This window comes from Garra rufa, chromosome 14, assembly GCF_049309525.1.
Source record: "Garra rufa chromosome 14, GarRuf1.0, whole genome shotgun sequence".
NCBI lineage: Eukaryota > Metazoa > Chordata > Actinopteri > Cypriniformes > Cyprinidae > Garra > Garra rufa.
Genome location: NC_133374.1, coordinates 5,020,521 through 5,046,994, shown reverse-complemented (window position 1 = coordinate 5,046,994; position 26,474 = coordinate 5,020,521). Strand labels below are relative to the sequence as shown.

Here is a 26,474-nt window from a genome sequence, read left to right as displayed (position 1 = left end):
TTTAGTCTGTTGACACAATGAAATGTGCTTAATGTGCCAATTTACAAAAGATCTCAGACATCATCATAATGAATGAGGCAAAAACAGGGAACAAATGGCTTTTCAATTGGCAAATCTGGAAATCTGAAAGTACATGAGCGAGTTCATACTGGAGAGAAGCCATACCACTGTACTCCGTGTGGAAAGAGTTTGACACGATCATCAAACCTTCTCACTCATATGAGAAAATATTGCAAGTGAGCAACATTCTTTTTAATGTCAAATACATTAAAAGTAAATTGTGTGTGATAAAACACAGAGTTTGTCTTAAAGAAACGGTATATCATATAGTTTTTAGGGCCGGGACTCGATTAAAAAATTTAATCTAATTAATTAGAGGCTTTGTAATTAATTAATCGAAATTAATCGCATTTTAATCGCATATAAATATTTGACCTGAGAACAGTAAGAATTAAGATTTTTACATGGATTTTTAGTATACCATTGAATAATGACTGAATACATAAGCTTAAGCAACAAAATATTGTTTATTTTTGTTCAACCAAGTCCAACAGACCAATGCAATATTGCCATTAAGTGTAGCAAGAGGCAAGTTCTTTAACAAGTCTTTCATGCCGAGAACTCTGCTCTTGTGTTTGCTTAATTATGCATTTAAACGTTAATGACCAAACCTATCATTATAAATGTTGCTGCACATGGAATATAACGCCGATAACATTTAAAAAATATTTTTTATCAGGTTACACACTGATTATTTATCACGTAAACCCCTTTCTCTACCTGTCCGTTGGTCGCGTATATCCTCCATGTTTGTAGTTTTTTAACACTTTTTATGCGTGTTTGTAGTAGGGCTGTCCCCGAATAGTCGAAGATTCGATGCATCGATATGCGGAGCCTGATTCGACCACCGATCTCACAGTCGAATCTTCGCGGGTGAAACGAGCATCATACCATTTTGCCAATATGGGGGTGCTCAATGTCTAATTGCACACAGAACTACTGGTTTTGTACGGTTATATTAAGTTATATACAGCCTTTGATTATGATAATGCAGTAAAAACAAAAGTGAAAAGAAAGAAGCGTTCAATAAATATTTTTAACGTGTTTGTGAATAAATCCAACCACCCCTGTGACTAATTTAATTTTCACTTTCCCTGATGCATGACGAGATGAGGACCATCTTGACGGCAGGGATTAGGCGGCGATCACACCGAACGCGTTTTTGCAGTTGGAGGCGCCTCTTTTGAATGGTTTTCTGTTGGCAGTGAGCGTTCTGCACCCTGTTTTCGCCGCCTGCTGCGCCTCGCGTTTTGCAGGAGCGCTCTGAGCGCCTGAAGTTGAAAAAAAAAAATCAACTCTGAGCGGAAAAACGCCCAACGTCATTCGCGTTCTTTTCCATTTTCCAATCGAATGAATGGAGAGGCGGGCCTTCTGTTGTGATGGCGAAAGTTTACCGTTGCTTAAAAAGTCCGGAGACTCCAAGAAATGGAGGAGAAACCTTTGGTGTCTATCGTGGGTAACCCGGAGCTGTATTATTTAGGGTTTCTGCTAATATGACAGTTTACTTAACAGCAAAAAACTAAGATTTTAGAGCGCTCGCGCTATAATCCTTTGAATTGACTGACAGGACAGCTGTTTTGGTCGTTGCTTAGCAACATAAAAAAACCGCAGCACACTGCTCTTTCATTAAAAGTCACCAAAAATGCAGTGCTGTGCGCCTCGCGTTTTTAGAACTAAAAGACGCGTTCTGTGTTTTTATTTAAACCTAAATAAGTTTGTCTGTCAGTTGGCAGGCAGTTTTGGTCGCTTATAAAATAAAATAAAAATAGTTTTACCCTCCTGCTGACTATAGTGTCGTGCCCCTCCCAACCCATTCACACACGCACATAAGCCTAGATGATTCGACTATCGGTCGACTATAGAAAGATTCGAAAATTCTGATTCGACTATGAAAATTCATAGTCGGGGACAGCCCTAGTTTGTAGTTCTAATCGAATCCTCGTTCACGGCGCAGTGTGTGTGCAATATTAGCTGTTAAGAGTGTGCATTGATCGTTAAGTAGTAGACCATCCGGGAATCTTTGGAATAATTTTTTAAACATACTACGATTTGGGACATACAATACTATTTAGGACGGACGCAGCTTGTCTAAACGCTAGTTGGTGCTCCAGTATAATCGGTCCGCGGAATCTCATCCAGTAAGAAACGTTCCGCGGTGCAAAACTAAGTGCAATTAAAATGCGTTAAAACATTTTAACGCGTTATTTTTGTGTAATTAATTAATCTAAATTAACGCGTTAAAGTCCCGGCCCTAATAGTTTTGTAAATCTGGAGGTGAAAACTAGAAAGACTTAACTTACAATTTACAACTTCAGTCAAATTACAACTTACTTTACAATTTGCCAAGTCTAAAATTTCTGAGAAATAAAACCGAAACATACACTGTAAAAAGTTATCACCAGTTTCAACTTAAAAACTTAAGTTTAGCAGCTGCCTTAAAATTCAAGTTAAATCAACTTAAGTCATTTCAACTCGCAAGTTAAATCAACTCATTTTTATTGTATTAAGTTAAAATGACTTGTTGTTTTAAGCTGATTTAACTTAATTTTAAGGCAGCTGCTGAACTTAGAGTTTTAAGTTGAATCTGGTGAAAACTTTTTTTTACAGTGTAGTGCTTTATTGTTTTCTACAAAGTGATCTATATATGTGACCCTGGCCCACAAAACCAGTCTTAAGTCACTGGGGTATATTTGTAGCAATAGCCAATTGCTACAAAACTGCTACACAGTATGGGTCAAAATTATTGATTTTTCTTTTATGCCAAAAATCATTAGGAAATTAAGTAAAGATCATGTTCCATGAAGATTTTTTGTAAAATTCCTTTTATAAATATATCAAAATGTAATTTTTGATTAGTAATATGCATTGTTAAGAACTTAATTTGGACAACTTTAAAGGTGATTTTCTCAGTATTTAGATTTTTTTGCACCCTCAGATTCCAGATTTTCAAATAGATGTATCTCGGCCAAATATTGTCCCATCCCAACAAACCATATATCAATAGAAAGCTTATTTATTGAACTTTCATATGATGTATATATCTCAGTTTTGTAAAAATTTAACCTTATGACTGGTTTTGTGGTCCAGGGTCACATATGTCTGTGAGAATCTAAAGAAACACTAATGTTGAGTATTTATGTTTTTAAATCAACTAAAATATCTTGTAACTTTATTAATACGCTAAAGAGTTTGTCATGTTGTATATTTTCCTTGGATGCCGTATGTTTTGATTAATTATTAGAGTATAAGATGTTGGTAGTGAGTTTTTCTAATTCGTTTTTTTTTTTTTTATAAACGGTGTTTCTTTTGTAATGTAAGGATTGATGTTTACAGGTGCATCTTAATAAATCAGAATGTCATGGAAAAGTTAATTTATTTCAGTAATTCAACTCAAATTGTGAAACTTGTGTATTAAATTTAGTGCACACAGACTCAAATAGTTTGGTTCTTTTAATTGTCATGATTTGGCTCACATTTAACAAAAACCCACCTATTTATTATCTCAATAAATTAGAATACTTCATGCGACCAATAAAAATACATTTTTAGTGAATTGTTGGCCTTCTGGAAAGAATGTTGATTTACAGTATATCTACTCAATACTTGGTAGGGGCTCCTTTTGCTTTAATTACTGCCTCAATTTAGTGTGGCATGGAGGTGATCAGTCTGTGGCACTGCTGAGGTGGTATGGAAGCCCAGGTTTCTTTGACAGTGGCCTTCAGCTCATCTGCATTTTTTGGTCTCTTGTTTCTCATTTTCCTCTTGACAATACCCCATAGATTCTCTGGTGAGTTTGCTGGCCAGTCAAGCACACCAACACCATGGCCATTAAACTAACTTTTGGTGCTATTGGCAGTTTGGGCAGGTGCCAAATCCTGCTGGAAAATGAAATCAGCATCTTTAAAAAGCTGGTCTGCAGAAGGAAGCATTAAGTGCTTTAAAATTTCTTGGTAAACGGGTGCAGTGGTCCAACACCGGCAGATGACATTGCACCCAAAATCATCACAGACTGTGGAAACTTAACACTGGACTTCAAGCAACTTTGGCTATGAGCTTCTCCACCCTTCCTTCAGACTGTAGGACCTTGGTTTCCAAATGAAATACAAAACTTGCTCTCATCTGAAAAGAGGACTTTGGACCACTGGGCCACAGTGCAAAACATCCATTTTGCTTAACAAGCTTCTCAAGGCTGCAGTTCTCTCGGTTGGTTGTGCATCTTTTTCTTCCACACTTTTTCCTTCCACTCAACTTTCTGTTAATATGCTTGGATACAGCACTCTGTGAACAGCCAGCTTCTTTGGCAATGAATGTTTGTGGCTTACCCTCCTTGTGAAGGGTGTCAATGATTATCTTCTGGACAGCTGTCAGATCAACAGTCTTCCCCATGATTGTGTAGCCTAGTGCAGTGGTTCTCAATCCTGGTCCTGAAGGACCCCTGCTCTGCACATTTTGCATGTCTCCTTTATTTAACACACCTGATTGAGATCTTCAGCTTGTTAGTTCAGTTAATGGATCTCTACTAATGAGCTGAAGATCTCAATCAGGTGTGTTAAGTAAGGGAGACATGCAAAATGTGCAGAGCAGGGGTCCTTCAGGACCAGGATTGAGAACTACTGGCCTAGTGAACCAAACCGAGACCATTTTAAAGGCTCAGGAAACCTTTGCAGGTGTTTTGAGTTGATTAGCTGATTGGCACGTCATCATATTCTAATTTTTTGAGATAGTGAATTGGTGGGTTTTTGTTAAATGTGAGCCAAATCATCACAATTAAAAGAACCAAAGACTTAAACTACTTCAGACTGTGTGCATTGAATTTATTTAATACACAAGTTTCACAATTTAAGTACTAAAATAAATAAACTTTTCCACGACATTCAAATTTATTGAGATGCACCTGTATATTGTGTAAATGTGATTTGCTCAGACTTAATTCAGCGTGTTTATATTGTGTAAATCTAAAAATGGATCTCTTTGCATTTTACTTCTGGTTTCTAACCTCAGCTTTTTAATAAAGTTTCCATTGTGCATTGTGAATATTGTTGGCTGTGTGACGAATGGCTAATATGCTTTATATTTTGAACAGCAAACTTATATGTGTTATGTGTATAAAGTAATGCAGTATAAATTCAGTAACTTGTGTTTGATTTCTCCAGATCGGGTCCTGTGCGGCAGCTGAAATCTGTGTGACTGCTAAAGATGGAGTTTGTTGAAGAGGAGATTAAAGACATGAGTGATCCAGAACCATCCAGAATAAAACATGAAGATACTGAGGAACAAACAGGTTGGTGTCTATTAATGATTCTTCATTGTTAACTGCTGAGAAACATTAACGTGACAAAGATCATCTTTATTTTCAACACATATTTTGTTTATTTTAGACTGGATTGAAGTAATGCAGCAAAGACCTGAGGTGCGTGTGGTGGAAGAGGAACATTGTAAAATCAAAGCTTCAAGAAAAAAAGCCAAACAGCTGCTCATCTGCTCACAGTGTGGAAAGAGTTTCAGAGACAATGGACACCTTAATGTGCACATGAGAATCCACACTGGAGAGAAACCGTACACCTGCTCACAGTGTGGAAAGAGTTTTACTGCAGCAGCAAGTCTCAGTTATCATCTGCACGTTCACTCTGGAGAAAAGCTGTTTAGCTGTGATCAGTGTGGTAAAACATTTCATGCACCAGTAAATCTAAAACAACACATGAAAGTTCATTCAGATGAGAAGCCTCATGTGTGTTCTTTCTGTGGAAAGAGTTTTTTAAGGCTGAATCACTGTAAACAGCACCAGAAAATACATAATGAAGTAAAAGATCATGTGTGTTGTGAGTGTGGGAAGAGCTTTACTAGAGCTGACCGCCTGAAAGAGCACCAACGAATTCATACTGGAGAAAAACCTTACAAGTGCTCATATTGTGACAAGAGTTTCATTCAGTCTGAACACCTGAAAAAGCATGAGCGAGTTCATACTGGAGAGAAGCCGTACCACTGTACTCAGTGTGGGAAGAGTTTTACGCAATCATCAAACCTTCTCACTCATATGAGAAAATATTGCATGTGAGCAATATTCGTTTTCATGTCAAATACATATAAGATAAAATAGAGAGATTTAGAAACTCTATATCATAGTTTTGTGAATGCAGAGGTGAAAACTAGAGAGACTTAAGAGCGGTACTAAGTAGGTCTTGCTAAAAATAGATACATTCATATCATTTACTATTGGCCAAGTGTAGAATTTGTGAGAAATAAAACAGAAAGGTATTGCTGTGAGTCTTGGAGGAGCTTTATTGTTTTCTACATAGTGATCTATGTCCGTGAGGATATAAAAAAAGGCTAATGTTGAGAATTTATATTTTGAATATATTAATAATAAACCCAAATTGAAATGATATCTTGTAATGCTTCTTAATTTGTTCTCAACCAATGCAATGAAGAGAAAAATACTAGTAGATTAACTGATTCGTATGTATGATAATAATGTATTTGCTCCGTAGCCGTAAAGAAATGTGATTTACATAATCTGTTGAAAAAACCAGCATATGCTGGTTAGGTATGTTTAGGTGTTGGGATGCTGGTTTTAGCTGGTTTATGCTGGTCCTTTGCTGGTTTATGTTGGTTCTTAGCTGGTCATGGACCAGTGTAAACCAGTAAAGGGCCAGCATAAACCAGCAAAATACCAGCATAAACCAGCTAAGGACCAGCATAAACCAGCAAAATACCAGCATAAACCAACAAAATGCCAACAACTACCAGCTAAGGACCAGCATAAACCAGCAAAATGCCAGCATAAACCAGCAAAATACCAGCATAAACCAGCAAAATACCAACACAAACCAGCTAAGGACCAGCATAAACTAGCAAAATACCAGCATAAACCAGAAAAGTACCAGCATAAACCAGCAAAAAAAACAAATACCAGCATAAACCAGCCAAGGACCAACATAAACCAGCAAAATACCAACAAAAACCAGCTAAGGACCAGCATAAACCAGCAAAGGACCAACATAAACCAGCAAAATACCAGCATAAACCAGCAAAATGCCAACATAAACCAGCTAAGGGCCAACACAAACCAGCAAAATATCAGCATAAACCAGAAAAGTACCAGCATAAACCAGCAAAATACCAACATAAACCAGCTAAGGACCAACATAAACCAGCAAAAAAACAAATACCAGCATAAACCAGCCAAGGACCAACATAAACCAGCAAAATACTAACAAAAACCAGCTAAGGACCAGCATAAACCAGCAAAGGACCAACATAAACCAGCAAAATACCAACATAAACCAGCTAAGGACCAACACAAACCAGCAAAATATCAGCATAAACCAGAAAAGTACCAGCATAAACCAGCAAAAAACCAACATATACCAGCAAAATACCAGCATAAACCAGCCAAGGACCAGCATAAACCAGCAAAATACCAGCATAAACCAGAAAAAAACCAGCTAAAACCAGCATCCCAGCACAAACACACACACGCACACACACACACACACACACACACACACACACATATATATATATATATATATATATATATATATTGATAGCTATAAAATTGCTTATTTTAAAGGTATCGTTTTGTAGGTATCAATATGACATTCTGTTCAAAAGTTTTCACCCCCGGCTCTTAATGCATAGTTTTTCCTTCTGAAGAATCAGTGAGCACCTGAACCTTCTGTAATAGTTGCATATGAGTCTCTCAGTTGTCCTCAGTGCCCTACCACACCAAAGCAGATCTCTGGGGGCCCCTAAAGGGCGTGGGCCCTTAGAATTGTCCTAACTTTCCCCCCCTTAGCGGCGCCCCTGACAGCAGGCAAAAAGGGACTCATGAACAACTATTCATTCATGCAATGAAACCATATTAAGAATCAAGTACATGTAAACTTTTGAACTGGGTTATTTTATAAATTGGATTATATCTTTTATGTAAAATATCACCATAATCATAATGAATGAGGTGAAAACTGAACTTTAAGAGACCCAGTTAAACTTGATGGCCTTGTTATTTTGTAACATTTATACAAATAATTCTTAAATGCTTAATGAACAAAGGTTATCAGTTTATCAGTGGAACCCTTTAAAATATCAGAGAATGGAACAGACATTCAGCGCCATCCGGAGGAAGACGCGCGTTTTTCGGCTTTCCCTCTTCCATGCAACACCAGCAGACGCGTTACGGTGGATGTTTACGACAACGGAGCGCGTTTACGACAGTGTGTAGTATTTGTACATATGCGGGAAGAATACAACTGGTAAGACATCTCTTCGTTAAAATAAGAATATATGTGATATAACTAATAAGTGTTTGGATGTTAAAATTAAATTTTCTCTATGTAATGTCTATATACAGACCCCTGTACTTTTTTTTTAATAAAATCGTCTGCAAAATAAAACGGATGCACATAGTGAATGTATGATTACTTATAACAGCAAATAAGCTTACTTATTTTAAATAACCTAGAATATATATTTTATGTTTCAGAGTAATCTATTTTGACTCATTAATTTGCATTATGAATATTTTTTTGCTCTAAAGTTTAATGGATTTTGTGTTCTTTCCAGTTTTTGCTTGTTTTGGTTTTTGTCTTCATATGTGATTGGATTTTCAACCAATATATGAATACAATTATATACAGTTGAAGTCAAAAGTTTACATACATCTTACAGAGTCTACCAAATGTTAATTGTTTTACCAAAATTAGAGGGTTCATAAAATTCATGCTGCTGTTTATTTAGTACTGACCTGAGAAAATAATTGAATTTATAAAAATGACCCTGTTCAAAAGTTTTCATACGCTTGATTCTTAATACTGTGTTGTTACCTGAATAATCCACAGCTGTGTTTTTTTGTTTAGTAATAGTTGTTCATGAGTCCCTTGTTTGTCCTGAACAGTTCAACTGCCTGCTGTTCTTCAGAAAAATCAGTTTTTCAGCATTTTTTTGTATTCTAACCCTTTCCAAAAATGACTGAGGGACTCATATGCAACTATTACAGAAGGTTCAAACACTCACTGATGCTCCAGAAGGAAAAACAATGCATTAAGAGCCGGGGTGAAAAACTTATTTAACTTATTTTGCCTTCTGGGAAACATGTTAGTATCTTCTGTAGCTTCTGAAGTACTAAATGTTAAAAATATGATACTTAGCGAAAGTAAGAAAAATGTAAACATCTTCATTCTGTTCAAAAGTTTTCACCCCCGGCTTTTAGTGCATCATATTTCCTTCTGAAGCATCGGTGAGCGTTTGAACCTTCTTTAATAGTTGCATATGAGTCTCTCAATTGTCCTCAGTGTGAAAAGATGGATCTCAAAATCATACAGTCATTGTTGGAAACGGTTCAAACACTTTGTGGTATGAAAAAAACAAAGAATTTGGGAGACTGAGATGCATTTTTCTGAAGAACAGCAGACAGTTTAACTGTTCAGGACAAATAAGGGACTCAAATAAGGCAACAACTATCACTAAACAAAAGCAAAAAACAGCTGTGGATCATTCAGGTAATAAAACCATATGAAGAATCAAGAGTATGTAAACTTTTAAACTTTTAAATTCAACTATTATTTCTCTTGTGGACTATATGTAAACAGATATTTATATAAAATATCTTATTCAGATCAGTACTAAATAAAAATAACATGCATTTTGTATGATCCGTCTTATTCTGGTAAAATAATTAACATTTCGCAAATTCTGCGAGGTGTATGTAAACATTTGACTTTAACTGTTTATGGCAATACAGTTTGTCTGCAAAGAAAACAAAAACAGAAATATCGTTAAAATTATAGAAACTATCAATTCGTTGACTTATGTTTGATGTTTTGCTCAGCAGATTTGGTCTTCACACAGGGATCGCAATTCACACAGTTATCCAGAACCATGAACATACATGAAAACACTGAGGAACTTCCAGGTTGGTGTCCCTTTTGATTTTGATCAGGTACTTCTGACAAACATTAAGGTAGCAAAGCAAGGTTTTATAGCTGTAGTTAGAAAATAAAGAGTTGTGAAATTGCACCTAATTAAAAATGCATTTGACTATTAAACTAAAACTTTTGAACGGTGTACTTTGATTGTATTAATATCAGAATTTACTTTATCCAGTCAAAGATCTCTGTTGTTTAGTTTTGTTACATTTAGATTCAGATTGCATTTGATTTTTAAAACGTTTTAGCTTTTTTTTCCAGATCTGATGGAGGTCAAAGAAGAACCCCAGGAACCGAACGAAGTGGAGTGGTGTGAGAAACCTCAAAGTCTCTTAAATGCAAAAGACACCTTTCATGTAAAGAATGTCTCACGAAAGAGAACTCAAAGAGCAAAAGCCAGAAAGTCTTTAAAATGTCCTCAGTGTGAAAAGAATTATACCCGTCAAGAGAACCTCGAGTATCACTTAAAAACTCACACTGGAGAAAAACCATACACCTGCCACGATTGCGGAAAGAGTTTCATACTAAACAAACACCTTACATGCCACATAAGAGTTCACACTGGAGAAAGGCCTTTCGAATGCGATCAGTGTGGACGCGGTTTTGCAAGTAGAGAGAGCCTGAAGAACCACTCAAGAATTCACACTGGAGAAAAGCATTGTTTCACCTGCTCTCATTGTGGAAAGAGCTATGCATTTAAATGCAGACTTAATAGACACTTAAAAATCCACACTGGAGAGAAACCATACACCTGCCCTCAGTGTGGAAAGAGTTTTACAGAAAAACAGCATCTTGCCAAGCACATAAGAATGCATATCGGACCGACGTCGTACACCTGCACTGAGTGTGGAAAGGTCTGTCCAAATGAATACAGACTTAAGATACACCTAAGACGCCACACTGGAGAGAAACCAAACACCTGCCCTGATTGTGGAAAGAGTTTTGCGGAAAAAGCACACCTTAGCAAGCACATCAAATTTTACCATCAGGCCTTTAAGATCAAGTCTTTCAGCTGCTCTCAGTGTGCAAAGTGTTTCACGGATAAACAGAATCTGAAGAGACACTTAAGAGTTCATACTGGGGAGAGACCATACGCGTGCCCTCATTGTGAAAATAGTTTCACGCAAAAAGGACACCTCGACAGGCACATAATGCTCCACACTGGAGAGAAACCATACATGTGTCCGCAGTGTGGAAAGAGTTTTGTGGAGGCATCAAGTTTAATACGTCATCTGCATGTTCATACTGAAGAAAAACCTTAGTAGTGTTCACATTGCAACAAAAGTTTTGCTTATAATATTGTTAAATACGCACATCAACTACAAGTCAAAAGTATTTGAACAGTAAGATTTTTAATGCTTTTTAAAGACGCCTCTTCTGCTCACCAAGCCTGTGTTTATTTAATTTAAAGTACTGCAAAAACAGAAATAATTTTACTATTTCAAATAACCGATTTCTATTTGAATATATTTTAAAATGTAATTTATTCCTGTGATTTCAAAACTGAATTTTGAGCATCTATACTCCAGTCTTTAGTGTCACATGATCCTTCAGAAATCATTTTCTGCTCAAGAAACATTATCATTAGCAATATTTAAAATAGTTGAGTAGATCTTTTTAGGATTCTTTGATGAATAGAAAGATCCAAAGATCAGCATTTATCTGAAATAAAACGGTTTTGTAACATACACTAATCCATTCAAAAGCTTGGAGTCAGTATATATATTTTTTTCTTTGGGAAAGATTTAGCAAGGATGCTTTAAATTGATCAAAAGTGATGATAAAGGCGTTTATAATATAAAAAAAAGATTTCTGTTTCAGATAAATGCTGATCTTCTGAACTTTCTATTCATCAAAGAAACCTAAAAAAAAGCTTTTTTCACTGTTTTTTTTTAAGCAGCAAATAACAATATTAGAATGATTTCTGAAGGATCATGTGACTGTAGTAATTATGTTAAAAATTCAGCTTTGAAATTGCAGGAGTAAATTACATTATAAATGAATGCAAATAGAAAGCAGTTATTTGAAATAGTAAAAATATTTCACAATATTACTGCTTTTGTTGCACTTTGGATCAAATAAATAGAAAGCATTATCAGCTTCAGACTGGTATTGTACATACCAAGTTTTCTTACATGGAAAAGCATCAACCAAACCATCAGTTTCTCACACTTCTTTCACATAGAGTAATTTATAGCAAAGTTTCTGTAGAGGTTCTTAAGACTTTTATATTCACATTTATTCCCATCGCAGCTGTGCTGACTAGATTTTGAAATGAAAAAACAGTTTTTACTTTGCAAATTTTAATCAGTGAAATGTAAAGTTGAACAAAGCATTAACCTACTATATGTGACCCTGGACCACAAAACCAGTCTTAAGTCGCTGGGGTATATTTGTAGCAATAGCCAAAAATACATTATATGGGTCAAAATTATTGATTTTTCTTTTATGCCAAAAATCATTAGGAAATTAAGTAAAGATCATGTTCCATGAAGATTTTTTGTAAAATTCCTACTGTAAACCTATCAAAATGTAATTTTTGATTAGTAATATGCATTGCTAAGAACTTAATTTGGACAACTTTAAAGGTGTTTTTCTCAGTATTTTGATTTTTTGCACCCTTAGATTTCAGATTTTCAAATAGACGTATCTCGGCCAAATATTGTCCTATCCTAACAAACTATATGTCAATAGAAAGCTTATTTATTGAGCTTTCATATGATGTATATATCTCAGTTTTGTAAAATTTAACCTTATGACTGGTTTTGTGGTCCAGGGTCACAATAAGAAGAAACCAAATTAGGCTGTAAAGCTGTTAGGAAGATTTGATAAACAATATTATAACCATGTAGATGTGACTTTAGGAGTTTTGCCAAATCTAAGGCTCTAAGGTTCTGCAGTGCTTTAAAGTGAATAATATGAGATTCATACAAAGCAAATGTGACCCTGGGCCAAGTTTTCAAATTGAATAAATAAGCTTTCAATTGATGTATGGTTTGTTAGGATAGGACAATATTTGGCCAAAATACAACTATTTGAAAATCTGAAATCTGATGGTGCAAAAAATCTAAATATTGAGAAAATCACCTTTAAAGTTGTTGAAATTAACTTCTTAGCAATGCATATTACTAATCAAAAATTAAGTTTACAGTAGGAAATTTGCAAAATATCTTCAAACATGATCTTTACTTAGTATCCTAATGATTTTGGCATAAAAGAAAGAATTGCTCATTTTGACCCATACAATGTATTTTCGGCTATTGCTACAAATATATCCGTGCTACTTAAGACTGGTTTTGTGGTCCAGGTTCACAAATGTGGTTTTGTTCAAAATAAACTAGCTCTATGAACTAGTTTTGTGTTCTGTGTTTTTAATGGGCAGTAGAAACTACATTTATGATTTTTATTCTGTCTAATTTATTCTGTCTTACCAAATGTCTACCAAAAAGAGACTACAAATAAAAGCTACAAATGAAAGAATAAATAAATATAAGAATACGATCACAAAATTGATCGTCTTAATTTGACTTATCTTCAATTTTGTGTTTATGTCATAAGATACTTTCTGATTGTTAGGTTTTTGTTTTGTGTTACCTTTATATTATTTTTATGCAGATGGAAATGGACTTTGCATCCATGCATTTTTATGCAACATACACTCTTAAAAATGAAGGTGCTACACGATGCCATAGAAGAATCTTTTTTGTCTAAATGGTTCCATAAAGAACCTTTAACATCTGAAGGACCTTTCTGTTTCACAAAAGGTTCTTTGTGGCGAAAGAAGGTTCTTTAGATTATAAAAAGGTAAGAAAGAGATGGTTCTTTGTGGAGCCAAAAATGGTTCTTCTATGGGATCACTGGGAAGAACCTTTTAAAGCACCTTTAGTTTTAAGAGTGTACTCTACTATAGGTTGTCTGATTATATAATGCACTTCTAAATTAAAGCAAAATCAGCAGGATTTGAGTCATTTCTTCTCTTTTTTCAAACCCAGTGCTCTACATTCCAGTAGATGGCGCAAATGCACCTTAAAGAGGTTTACAATTTAAACGAAGAAGATCGTCCTGAGAATAAACAACAGGAGAAATCGACTGAAATATGAAAAAATGAGAAATATGGAGTTTGTTAAAGAGGAAATTGACGATATGAGCGATGCAGAACCATGTATAATTAAACACGAAGATACTGAGGAACAAACAGGTTGGTGTCCATTCATGATTTGAGCAATATAGAGATGATAAATGATACTTTCGTAGAAATGTATTTAAATTATCATAGCCTTGTGTAGCAGTTGTGTATTAATAAGAGGATAAAATAATTAAAAGATAAAATATCTGATGCGTTGTACATTTTAACAACATCATATTTTTATTTTAGACTGGATGGAAGTGTAAAATAGATTCAAATAGATATTTCACAGAAAAGATGCTTACATATAGTAAGAGAAAATTGTTGAATTTATAAAAATAATCCTATTCAAAAGTTTTCATACACTTGATTCTTAATACTGTGTTGTTACCTGAATGATCCACAACTGTTTTTTTGTTTGTTTGTTTGTTTAGTGATAGTTTTTCATAAGTCCCTTGTTTGTCCTGAACAGTTGAACTGGCTGCTGTTCTTCTGAAAAAAAAAAAAAAAACAGGTTTTCAGCATTTTTGTATATTTGAACCCTTTCCAAAAATTACTGAGGGACTCATATGCAACTATTACAAAAGGTTCAAATGCTCACTAATGCTCCAAAATGAAAAACAATGCATTAAAAGCTCAGGCTAAATTTCAGGCTAAATCTGGGAAACATGTAAGAATATTTCGTAGCTTCTAAAGGGCAGTACTTAATGGAAAAAAAAGGGTTATTTAGGCAAAATAAGAAAAAAAAAGTACGCATCTTCATTCTGTTCAAAAGTTTTTACCCCCAGCTCTTAATGCTTTTTTTTTTTTCTTCTGAAGCAGCGTTTGAACCTTCTGTAATAGTTGCATACGAGTCTCTCAGTTGTCCTCAGTGTGAAAAGATGGATCTTTCATTGTTGGTCATTGTTGGAAAGGGTTCAAATACACAAAAATGCTTAAAAACCAAAGAATTTGTGGGACCTGAAGGATGTTTCAGAAGAACAGCAGGCAGTTTAACTGTTCAGGACAAACAAGGGGCTCATGAACAACTATCACTAAACAAAAAAATATATGCATATTGTAATTTTAGACTGGATGGAAGTGAACCAGCGAATACATGAACTAAATGAAGCAGAGGATGAACGTTGCACCTTCCAAGCTCAAAGAACAAATGCCAAAAAGCTGTTCACCTGCTCACAGTGTGGAAAGAGTTTCACACACAAAGGAAATCTTAACACGCATGTAAGAATGCACACTGGAGAGAAACCATACACATGCCAGTGTGGAAAGAGCTTCACTCGTTCATCAGGGCTCAGAAGACATCTGCTCTGTCACTCTGGAATCAAGCCATTTATCTGCGATCAATGTGGTAAACATTTTATCTCATCGTCAAAACTAAAAACACACCAGAAAGTTCATTCAGATGAGAGGCCTCATGTGTGCTCTTTGTGTGGAAAGAGTTTCTCACGGCTGGACAGTTGTAAACAGCATCAAAAAGTACATGATGAAGTGAGAGATCATGTGTGTTGTGAGTGTGGGAAGAGCTTTACCACAGCTAGTCAACTAAAACAGCACCAAAGGATTCATACTGGAGAAAGACCTTACAAGTGCTCATATTGTGACAGGACTTTCACTCTATCTGGCAACCTCAGAGCACATGAGCGCGTTCATACGGGAGAGAAGCCGTACCTCTGTACTCAATGTGGAGAGGGTTTCATAAGTACCAAAAATCTCCGTTATCATCTGCACATTCACTCTGGAGAAAGGCCGTTTGACTGTGATCAGTGTGGTAAAAAGTTTAGATCCGCATCGAATCTAAAATGTCACATGAATGTTCATTCACGTGAAAAGCCTCACTTGTGTTCTTTGTGCGGAAAGAGTTTCTCAAGACTGAACAGCTGTAAGCTGCACCAGAAAATGCACGATGATTTAAAAGAATATGTGTGTTTGGAGTGCGGGAAGAGCTTTACTGCGATCGGCCAGTTGAAACGGCACAAAAGAGTTCACACTGGAGAAAAACCTTACAAGTGCTCACATTGTGACAAGAGTTTTACTGTGTCTGGAAACCTGAAAGTACATGAGCGAATTCATACTGGAGAGAAGCCGTACCGCTGCACTCAGTGTGGAAAGAGTTTCACTCAGTCAAAGACTGTAGCGATTCATATGGAAAAGCATTGTTCTGTCTCACAGTGAACAAATGTTCTCTTCAGGTAAAGGTAATGTGTAGTTTGCAAACGCATTGAATCACTGTAATCTTATTTTTATGTATTTTAATTCTTAGATTTAAAAACCCGCTCATGAAGGACAAAAGAGACATTAAGCAAATGTAACAAAAACCAACAAAGTCATATTTATAAATCAGAAACATTTATTTATAAATGTACTTATTCATTTATATTATGTTCTGTATATAACAGTGTAAGGGGAATTTTACAGTAAAAACACACAAGGACCAGATATGATGAACAAAAACCAGGAGTCAAAGATTCAATCAATCGAAGTCATGTTTACTGAAGAAAATAGTTTGCAGTTTCATCAGCAGAAGTCAGCTTCAACACTCTCTATGGAGTTCGTAGGCCGCTCTGCGTACATGTTCAAAACACCAGTAATTATACTCTAACAGAGGTTGCTAATTACTTCAATACATAGATTAGGAAGATCCGGATTGGTCCAGAACCTAGATAAGTGTGAAATATTCAACACACACATAAAGTCACACACAGAGGTCTTATCTATCGTCAAGGTTGCCTAGCCAGGCAAGACTCTTTATCAGTGTGGCTTGATACACGCACACTTAACAGTTAGCCACTTAGAAAAATAGAACCAAATCAACAGGATTTCACTAATACAAGTCTAAGGGATTTGCATTTGATCAGTTATCAAGAACACATGTCATAGATGTCCCGATCACAGATGTCTTGGTCACAACTGCTCACGTAATCAGGAGGGTCATCCTGACCTCCTGAGGTGTGACCTCGGGTGTCTGAGAAAAGAGAAACTTCAACAAGCACAAATCTCATTCAGAGCACAATTTATTCTAACATCATGTGATTTTCTATTAAGACATCTTTCTAGCCACTACTAATATTACACAACAAATTATATTATGAGTTAAACACAGATTTATGAGCTAGATCATCTACTAAAATGTGTAAGAATTAATAAGGATATTAATTTGTAAAAAGGCCATGATGTCTTCCGACTTCCACTCCTTCAACAGGAATAAAATTACAGCTTCACTGACAAGACACTATCTGCTTACATCATCATTTTAAAGGAGTACACTGCAAAAAATGCTTTTCTTACTTAGATTTTTTGTCTTGTTTCCAGGTAAAATATCTACAAATTCTTAAATCAAGGAGGATTTTTAGACGAGTAAAAGATATTTTCTTGTCTTCAGAAAAAACAAGTCAAAATTAAGTGAGTTTTTGGTTAAAACAAGCCAACTAATCTGCTAATGGGGTAAGCAAAAAAAAAAAAAAAACTTATTTCAAACAGAAAACAAGATTATTTTTCTTACCCCATTGGCAGATTATTTAGCTTGTTTCGTGCAAAAACTCACTTAAATTTGACTTGTATCTTTTCTGAAAACAAGAAAATAATTTTAACTTGTCACTGTAAAATGTTTTGAGCAGATTCAACTTAAAAACCTAAGTTCAGCAGCTGCCTTATGTTTTTAAGTTAAATCAGCTTAAAATTACCAGTCATTTTAATTTATTACAATAAAAATGAGTTGAAATAACTTGAGTTTAAATGACTTAAGTTGATTTAACTTACAATCTTAAGGCAGCTGCTTAACTTAATTTTTTAAGTTGAAACTGGTGAAAACTTTTTACAGTGTAGAAAATCCTTCTTGATATAAAACTTTCTAGATATTTTGGCTGGAAACAAGGCAAAAAATCTAAGTAAGAAAAGCATTTTTTGCAGTGTAGTTCACCTTCAGAACAAAAATGTACAGATAATGTACTCACCCCCTTGTCTGAGATCTCTTTTTGTTATTATTATGCTTATAAAAGATATGCAAAGACAGATTCTAGAGTTCTAAATAATCTTCTGGCATCAAAACCTCAAAACAATTCTCACTGAACTAGCATTTGGCACATAAAAAATTAAAACATTAATCAGTAAACCAACAGAAAAAAAATTACATTATTGACAGATTTACAAAATTTCCATTAAAGCTGCTTTTTTTTTGTTTTAAGACAATCACTGATACATAATTTGATTTGAATAATATAAGTTCACAAACAAACATCTGAATCACCAGGGGGGTGTTCCATAAACCAAGTTTACCAAATAAGTCAGGCTTATTTTGAGCCAAACCAAGTGACAATAAGTCAGACTAACTGAAATAAGCCTGACTTATTTGGTAAACTTGGTTTATGGAACACCCCCCAGATTCTTTTGTTCAGTTGTTTCTATGCATATTTTTTTCATTGCAATTGTCGATTTGTCTCAGCCTATTGACACTAATGAAATGTGCGTAATGTGCCAATTTACAGAAGATCTCAGAGATCATCATATGAATGAGGTGAAAACAGGGAACTATTGTTTTTTTAGCAGCTCATTTAAGAAGAAACCATAACTCTCAGTGTGAAAAGAGTTTTGCTGATGCATCAGATCTCAGTTATCATCTGCACATTCACTCTGGAGAAAAGCCATTTAGCTGTGATTTCATTATTGCACCTAAAAATTCATACAGACAAAACGCCTCATGGCATCTGTGTAAACATTTACGTTTTATTTAGCAGATGCTTTTATTCAAAGCAACTTACAATGAGGGACAAGCCAAAAAGCCAAAAACAGTTATTAATGTGTACTAGTGTTCACAAGAAATTATTAGAAATAATGTTTAAAGGTAAAAGGTGAGATATTAAAGCACTATTTCAAACATACTATGCACAGATTTTAAGATTGTGGAGAGTAATGTGTTGAGATATTTATTTTGTAGTTCATTTCTAATATATAAATGTATTATTTTGAGGTTATGTAGTATACCGAATGCCTTTCTGGAGATTTCCTTGTATGTATGAAATTAAGTTTAGTTAATGTGTAAAAATAAAGGTGCTTCACGATGCCATAGAAGAACCTTTTTTGTCTAAATGGTTCCATAAAGAACCTTTAAAATCTGAAGAACCTTTCTGTTTCTCAAAAGGTTCTTTGTGATGAAAGGGGGTTCTTCAGATTATAAAAAGGTAAGAAAGAGATGGTTCTTTAAAGAACCTTTGACTGAATGGTTCTTTGTGGAACCAAAAATGGTTCTTCCATGGCATCACTGTGAGGAACCTTTTAAAGCACTTTTATTTTTAAGAGTGTAGTGCCCTACAATTTAATGAGCTACCATTCTATAGAGCTGTTTTATATGCAAATAATATACAACCTTGTGAAAAAATTCTGTATTTCTAAAAGCATGTTTTACACGTTCATTTAAAGTGTTACATACAAAGGCTAGAAATATGAGCACCAGTTTCAAAGGGGTTGTACAGATGACTCGTTCATAACCCCACCCACTAATTCAAAGGAATCCGACCACATGTGACACAAGCCCCTCCCACTTTGACATATCTGGGCTGATACAAGCTTGGGAAATATTCACAGGAGAGAAGGACAAGAGAAGGGAGTTTGTTAAAGAGGAGATTGACAACACGAGGGATCCAGAACCATCCAAAATGAATCATGAGGAACAAACAAGTAGGTGTTCATTTCTGAGTCTTCATTGTTGACTGTACTGAGGTTTTCACATGTCTTATTTTTGATCTATTTCTAACTATCTCTTTTTTAATTAGACCAAATAAAAGAGACAGAGCAAAGACATGAACTGGGTGAGGTGGAGGAGAAACACAGTGATTTCATTGGCAAAGATTCTAAAGGAAAGAGTCGTCCGTTGATGGAAAATTGTAAACAGCGTCAGAGAACTCATAAAGAAGTGAAAGATCATGTGTGTTTGGATTGTGGAAAGAGCTTTGCTAAAATTACCCGTTTGAAACTGCACAAAATGATCCATACTGGAGAAAGACCTCACAAGTGCTCATACTGTGACAAGAGCTTCATTCAGGCAGGAACCCTGAGAATACATGAGCGAGTTCATACTGGAGAGAAGCCGTACCAATGTACTCAGTGTGGAAAGAGTTTCAGATATAGAACTGATCTCAATTTTCATCTGCGTGTTCATAATGGAGTAAAGCCATTTACCTGTGATCAGTGTGGTAACGATTTTTTTACATCTTCAAAACTAGAAGAACACATGAGAATTCATACAAATGCAAGACCTTTTGCATGTTCATTTTGTGGACAGACTTTTGCTCAACTGGGTCATTGTAAGCGGCACCAGAAAAAACACACCGGTGAGAAAGATCATGTGTGTCGTGAATGTGGGAAGAGCTTTATTAGAGCTGATCATCTGAATAAGCACCAAAGAATCCATACTGGAGAAAGACCTTACAAGTGCTCATATTGTGACAAGAGTTTCGTTCAGTCTGGAAACCTGAAATTTCATGAGCAAATTCATACTGGAGAGAAGCCATACTACTGCCCTCCATGTGATAAAAGTTTTAAATATTTAAGTAGCCTTAAAAATCACATGACAAAATGTCCTAAGTTGTTGCAGTGAGCAACATTTTCATGTTAGAACATCCTAGTAAATAATAGTGTGTTTCTCTCAAAAGCACAACAACATCTAGTTTAATTTTGTGAAATTTGACTTATTCTTAGTCTGATTGAGGAACTGTAGAGTGTAGGATGTTACAGCGAAATAGACAGCTATAACATGAGCAGAACTTTTCTAAAACTGAGCAAAAGCAGAAGAATTCCAGGGGTCCCCAAAGGCATATAGATGACCGTAAAACCAATTTCCTGCCGAAAGTCTGGAGCGACCTAACCAGCTATCTCCTTCACAGAGGAAGATTTGGACAGAAGAGACAGAAGTCATGGGGTTCCCCCTGAGGAAAGAGAGCAAAGCCTTTGACCTTTCCTCACAAAACACTTTTCTCATTTTAAGAAGCGTTTGTGGAATGGCACAGAGGCTGCTTTAACATATTAAAAATGCAAAAGATCATCTGACTTCCAACCATGCATCATTCTATTGCATAATGCCACATTGTTTCTGTAACACAATCATTTGACTGTCGTTCTTTTTCCCTGCCCCCGTTCAAAAATAAAATTAATTAGAAATAAATTATGGGTGCAAGTTTTTCAGTCTGGTTCTCATTAGAACACTTGGAGATTTGGTTTGGTGCTCACACTGCACATAGTGTGACCCATTAAATAAAACTACAAAAATTAATTAATAATAGTAGTATTATTATAGTTTATTTTTATTTGTGACCCTGGATCACAAACCAGTCTTAGCACAGGTATATTTGTAGCAATAGCCAAGAATGCATTGTGTGTATCAAAATGATTTATTTTTCTTTTATGCAAAAAATCATTAGGATATTAAGATCATGTTCCATGAAGATATTTTGTAAATTTCCTACAGTAAATATATCAAAACAAAATTTTGATTAGTAATATGCATTGCCAAGACCGCCCTTGCTTGATAATCCTCTCAAGGCTACGGTCATCCCTGTCACTTGTGCACCTTTTCCGGCCACATTTTTCCCTTCCTCTTAACACTCTGTTAATATACTTTGATACTGCGCTCTGTGAGCATCCAGCTTCTTTTGCAATTGCCTTTTGAGACTTTTCCTCCTTATGGAGGGTGTCAATGATGGTCTTCTGCACAAACGTCAAGTCAGCAGTCTTCCCCATGATTCTGAAACCTAAGCCAGACTGAGACAATTTAAAGGCTGAGGAAACCTCTGCAGGTGTTTTGCATTAATTAGCCGACTAGATTGGGACACAGGGAGCCTACAATGTTGAACTTTGTCATGATATTCATAATCATTAAAATTGAAACAAATAAAGGCTTGAAATATTTCATTTTGTGTGTAGTGAACTAATATAATATACAAGTTTCACCTTTTGAAACAAATTATTGAAATAAATGAACTTTCCCTAGATATTCTAATTTTTTGGCACATACCTGTATTTGTCGCAATAGCCAACAATACATTGTATGGGTCAAAATGATCGTTTTTTCTTTTATGCCAAAAATCATTGGGAATTTAGGTAAAGATCATGTTTCATTAAGATGCTTTGTAAACTTTCTACCATTTTTAAAGGCGATTTTCTCAATATTTAGATTTTTTTGCACCCTCAGATTTTCAAATAGTTGTATCTTGGCCAAATATTGTTTTCAAAAAAATGGACCCAGGACGCTTGCTATTTTTTAGATTAAATGGATGGTTGAATGGTTCTTTGTGGAACCAAAATGGTTCTTCCATGGCATCACTGTGAGGAACCTTTTAAAGCACTTTTATTTTTAAGAGTGTAGTGCCCTACAATTTAATGAGCTACCATTCTATAGAGCTGTTTTATATGCAAATAATATACAACCTTGTGAAAAAATTCTGTATTTCTAAAAGCATGTTTTACATATGTTCATTTAAAGTGTTACATACAAAGGCTAGAAATATGAGCTCCAGTTTCAAAGGGGTTGTACAGATGACTCAGTCATAACCCCACCCACTAATTCAAAGGAATCCGACCACATGTGACACAAGCCCCTCCCACTTTGACATCTGGGCTGATACAAGCTTGGGAAATATTCACAGGAGAGAAGGACAAGAGAAGGGAGTTTGTTAAAGAGGAGATTGACAACACGAGGGATCCAGAACCATTCAAAATGAATCATGAGGAACAAACAAGTAGGTGTTCATTTCTGAGTCTTCATTGTTGACTGTACTGAGGTTTTCACATGTCTTATTTTTGATCTATTTCTAACTCTCTTTTTTAATTAGACCAAATAAAAGAGACAGAGCAAAGACATGAACTGGGTGAGGTGGAGGAGAAACACTGTGATTTCATTGGCAAAGATTCTAAAGGAAAGAGTCGTCCGTTGATGGAAAATTGTAAACAGCGTCAGAGGACTCATAAAGAAGTGAAAGATCATGTGTGTTTGGATTGTGGAAAGAGCTTTGCTAATATTACCCGTTTGAAACTGCACAAAATGATCCATACTGGAGAAAGACCTCACAAGTGCTCATACTGTGACAAGAGCTTCATTCAGACAGGAACCCTGAGAATACATGAGCGAGTTCATACTGGAGAGAAGCCGTACCAATGTACTCAGTGTGGAAAGAGTTTCAGATATAGAACCCATCTCAATTTTCATCTGCGTGTTCATAATGGAGTAAAGCCATTTACCTGTGATCAGTGTGGTAACGATTTTTTTACATCATCAAGACTAGAAGAACACATGAGAATTCATACAAATGCAAGACCTTTTGCATGTTCTTTTTGTGGACAGACTTTTGCTCGAGTGGATCACTGTAAGCGGCACCAGAAAAAACACACCGGTGAGAAAGATCATGTGTGTCGTGAATGTGGGAAGAGCTTTGCTAGAGCTGATAATCTGAAACAGCACCAAAGAATCCATACTGGAGAAAGACCTTACAAGTGCTCATATTGTGACAAGAGTTTCATTCAGTCTGGAGACCTGAAATTTCATGAGCAAATTCATACTGGAGAGAAGCCGTACTACTGCCCTCCATGTGATACAGGGTTTAGATGTTTAAGTAGCCTTAAAAATCACATGACAAAATGTCCTAAGTTGTTGCAGTGAGCATTTTCATGTTAGAACATCCTAGTAAATAATAGTGTTTCTCTCAAAAGCACAACAACATCTAGTTTAATTTTGTGAATTTTGACTTATTCTTAGTCTGATTGAGGAACTGTAGAGTGTAGGATGTTACAGCGAAATAGACAGCTATAACATGAGCAGAACTTTTCTAAAACTGAGCAAAAGCAGAAGAATTCCAGGGGGCCCCAAAGTCAATATAGATGACCGTAAATCAGATTTCCTGCCGGCATAAAGTCTGGAGCGACCTAACAAGCTATTTCCTTCACAGAGGAAGATTTAGTTTAATTTAGGCAGATTACTCAAGATTAATGGACGAAGAGAAGTCATGGGATTCCCCCTGAGGACAGAGAGCAAAGCCTTTGACCTTTCCTCACACTTTTCTCATTTTAAGAAGCATTTGTGGAGTAGCACAGAGGCTGCTTTAACATATTAAAAATGCATAAGATCATCTGACTTACAACCAAGCATCATTCTATTGCATAATGGCACATTGTTTCTGTAACACAATCATTTGACTGTCGTTCTTTTTCCCTGCCCCCGTTCAAAAATAAAATTAATTAGAAATAAATTATGGGTGCAAGTTTTTCAGTCTGGTTCTCATTAGAGCACGTGGAGATTTGGTTTGATGCTCACACTGCACATAGTGTGACCCATTAAATAAAACTACAAAAATGAATTAATAATAGTAATATTATTATAGTTTATTTTTATTTGTGACCCCGGATCACAAAACCAGTCTTAGCACAGGTATATTTGTAGCAATAGCCCAAAATGCATTGCGTGTGTCAAAATGATTGATTTTTCTTTTATGCAAAAAATCATTAGGATATTAAGATCATGTTCCATGAAGATATTTTGTAAATTTCCTACAGTAAATATATCAAAACTTAATTTTTGATTAGTAATATGCATAACCAAGAACTTCATTTGGATAACTTTGGATTTTCTCAACATTTAGATTTTTTGCACCCACAGATTGCAGATTTTCAAATAGTTGTATCTCAGCCAAATATTGTCTTATCCTAACAAACCATGCATCAATGCAAAACTTATTTATATTTATATATGTCAGGTGTTTTAGATGATGTATAAATTTCAATTTCAAGGGTTTTGTGGTCTAGGGTCACAATTATTTAATTATAATAAATAATACTAAGAAATCAACAATAATTTAGACAAGTGGAAAACTCCTCCAACATATAGAATACATGTAATGATTGATTTGCATAAATGCTTAAAAGTTTTTTTATATTTAAATCTGATTCTGACCCACAGGACCAGAGCGAGTTCATACTGGAGAAAAGCCGTACCACTGCCCTCCTTGTGAGAAGAGCTTTAGATGTTTAAAAAGACTTAAAAAGACATTAAAAAATGTAGTATATGGAGCTTCACCCAAAAGCCCAACACCATCTAGTTTTATTTTGTAAATTTGATTTCACAGTCTGAGAGTGAAAAGAAACAATCTTGTTGTTTGTTTCAGCCTGTTGACACACAATGAAATGTGCTTAATGTGCCAATTTACAGAAGATCTCAGACATCATCATAATGAATGAGGTGAAAACATCAATCTATTTGGATGAGACAACCAGGCTTTTTATATTTAAATCTGATGCTGAAGTAATGTGTTTCCATAAAATGGTATAAATCCCCACTCATAAAGATGAGTTGTTTCTTATTGATCTCTATATGTTAATAATAGTTCAGTATACACTCAGTTAATGTCTCCAGATCTGTTCCTGTGGGTCTCAGTATCAGCCAATGATCACAGTTCACATCTACAGTGTAGCCCCTCCCACAACAATTGACCTATCAACACTGGTGAATATTCACATCATCCTACAAGAGAAGAACAATCTCTAGGTGCAGCAGCTGAAATCAGTGACTGTTGAAGATGGAGTATTTTTTTATAAGAAGAATTAAATCTTAAGTAGCACAGGTATACAGGTATGTGCCAAAAAATTTGAATATTGAGGGAAAGTCCATTTATTTCAATAATTTGCTTTAAATATTAATGTTATATTAGTTCACACACAAAGTGAAATATTTCAAGCCTTTATTTGTTTCAATTTTGATGATTATGGATTAAAGACAAAAAAATCCAATATTTAGCAAAATTAGAATATTTCATGTGATCTTAAACACATGTTGGCCTTCTGAAAAGTGTGTTTATGTACTGTATTATGTCCTCAGTACTTCTTTTGCACTGATTCCAGCATCAAGGCGGCGTGGCATGGAGGCGATCAGCCTTTGACACAGTTGAGGTGTTATGGAGGCCAAGTTGCTTTGATATTGGCCGTCAGCTCATCTGCATTTCGGGGCCTGTGTTCCCTCATCTTCTTTTTGACAATACCCCATAGATTTTAATGGGGTTTAAGTCAGGCGAGTTTGCCGGCCAATCAAGTACAGTTATTCCATGGCAATTAAACCAGGTACTGGTTGTTTTGGCTTTGTGGGCAGGTGCCAGATACTGCTGGAAAATAAAATCATAAAATAGACAGCTGCATTGACAGTGGACTTGATAAAAGACAATGGACCCACACCAGCAGATGACATGTACAATGTTGAACTTTGTCATGATATTCAGATTTTGTGAAATACTGGATTTGTTTTGTTTTTTAAATCTTTAATCCATAATCATTAAAATTGAAACAAATAAAGGCTTGAAATATTTCACTTTGTGTGTAGTGAACCTTTTGAAACA

At 35.4% G+C, this 26,474-nt stretch overlaps 4 protein-coding genes across 4 annotated transcripts; all 4 read left to right on the top strand.

Moving 5' to 3' along the window:
• The first annotated feature begins 87 nt into the window (after nt 1-87).
• On the top strand, nt 88-13,495 carry LOC141285253 (uncharacterized). Its single transcript, XM_073818290.1, has 5 exons — nt 88-236; nt 5,214-5,341; nt 5,439-6,107; nt 9,893-9,973; nt 10,248-13,495. Exons 2-5 carry the CDS (start codon nt 5,257-5,259, stop codon nt 11,246-11,248), a joined length of 1,836 nt encoding a protein of 611 aa, XP_073674391.1. The 5' UTR covers nt 88-236; nt 5,214-5,256; the 3' UTR covers nt 11,249-13,495.
• Nucleotides 13,496-14,048: 553 nt separating this feature from the next.
• Nucleotides 14,049-16,376, top strand: LOC141284637 (uncharacterized). Its single transcript, XM_073817631.1, has 2 exons — nt 14,049-14,184; nt 15,182-16,376. Exons 1-2 carry the CDS (start codon nt 14,091-14,093, stop codon nt 16,282-16,284), a joined length of 1,197 nt encoding a protein of 398 aa, XP_073673732.1. The 5' UTR covers nt 14,049-14,090; the 3' UTR covers nt 16,285-16,376.
• A 1,619-nt stretch (nt 16,377-17,995) lies between these two features.
• LOC141284645 (uncharacterized) lies at nt 17,996-21,265 on the top strand. The gene is made up of 2 exons (XM_073817638.1): nt 17,996-19,782; nt 19,878-21,265. Exons 1-2 carry the CDS (start codon nt 19,761-19,763, stop codon nt 20,699-20,701), a joined length of 846 nt encoding a protein of 281 aa, XP_073673739.1. The 5' UTR covers nt 17,996-19,760; the 3' UTR covers nt 20,702-21,265.
• A 74-nt stretch (nt 21,266-21,339) lies between these two features.
• LOC141284647 (uncharacterized) lies at nt 21,340-24,326 on the top strand. Its single transcript, XM_073817639.1, has 2 exons — nt 21,340-22,838; nt 22,932-24,326. The coding sequence occupies exons 1-2, from the start codon at nt 22,817-22,819 to the stop codon at nt 23,753-23,755; spliced, it is 846 nt and encodes a 281-aa protein (XP_073673740.1). The 5' UTR covers nt 21,340-22,816; the 3' UTR covers nt 23,756-24,326.
• Nucleotides 24,327-26,474: the final 2,148 nt, after the last annotated feature.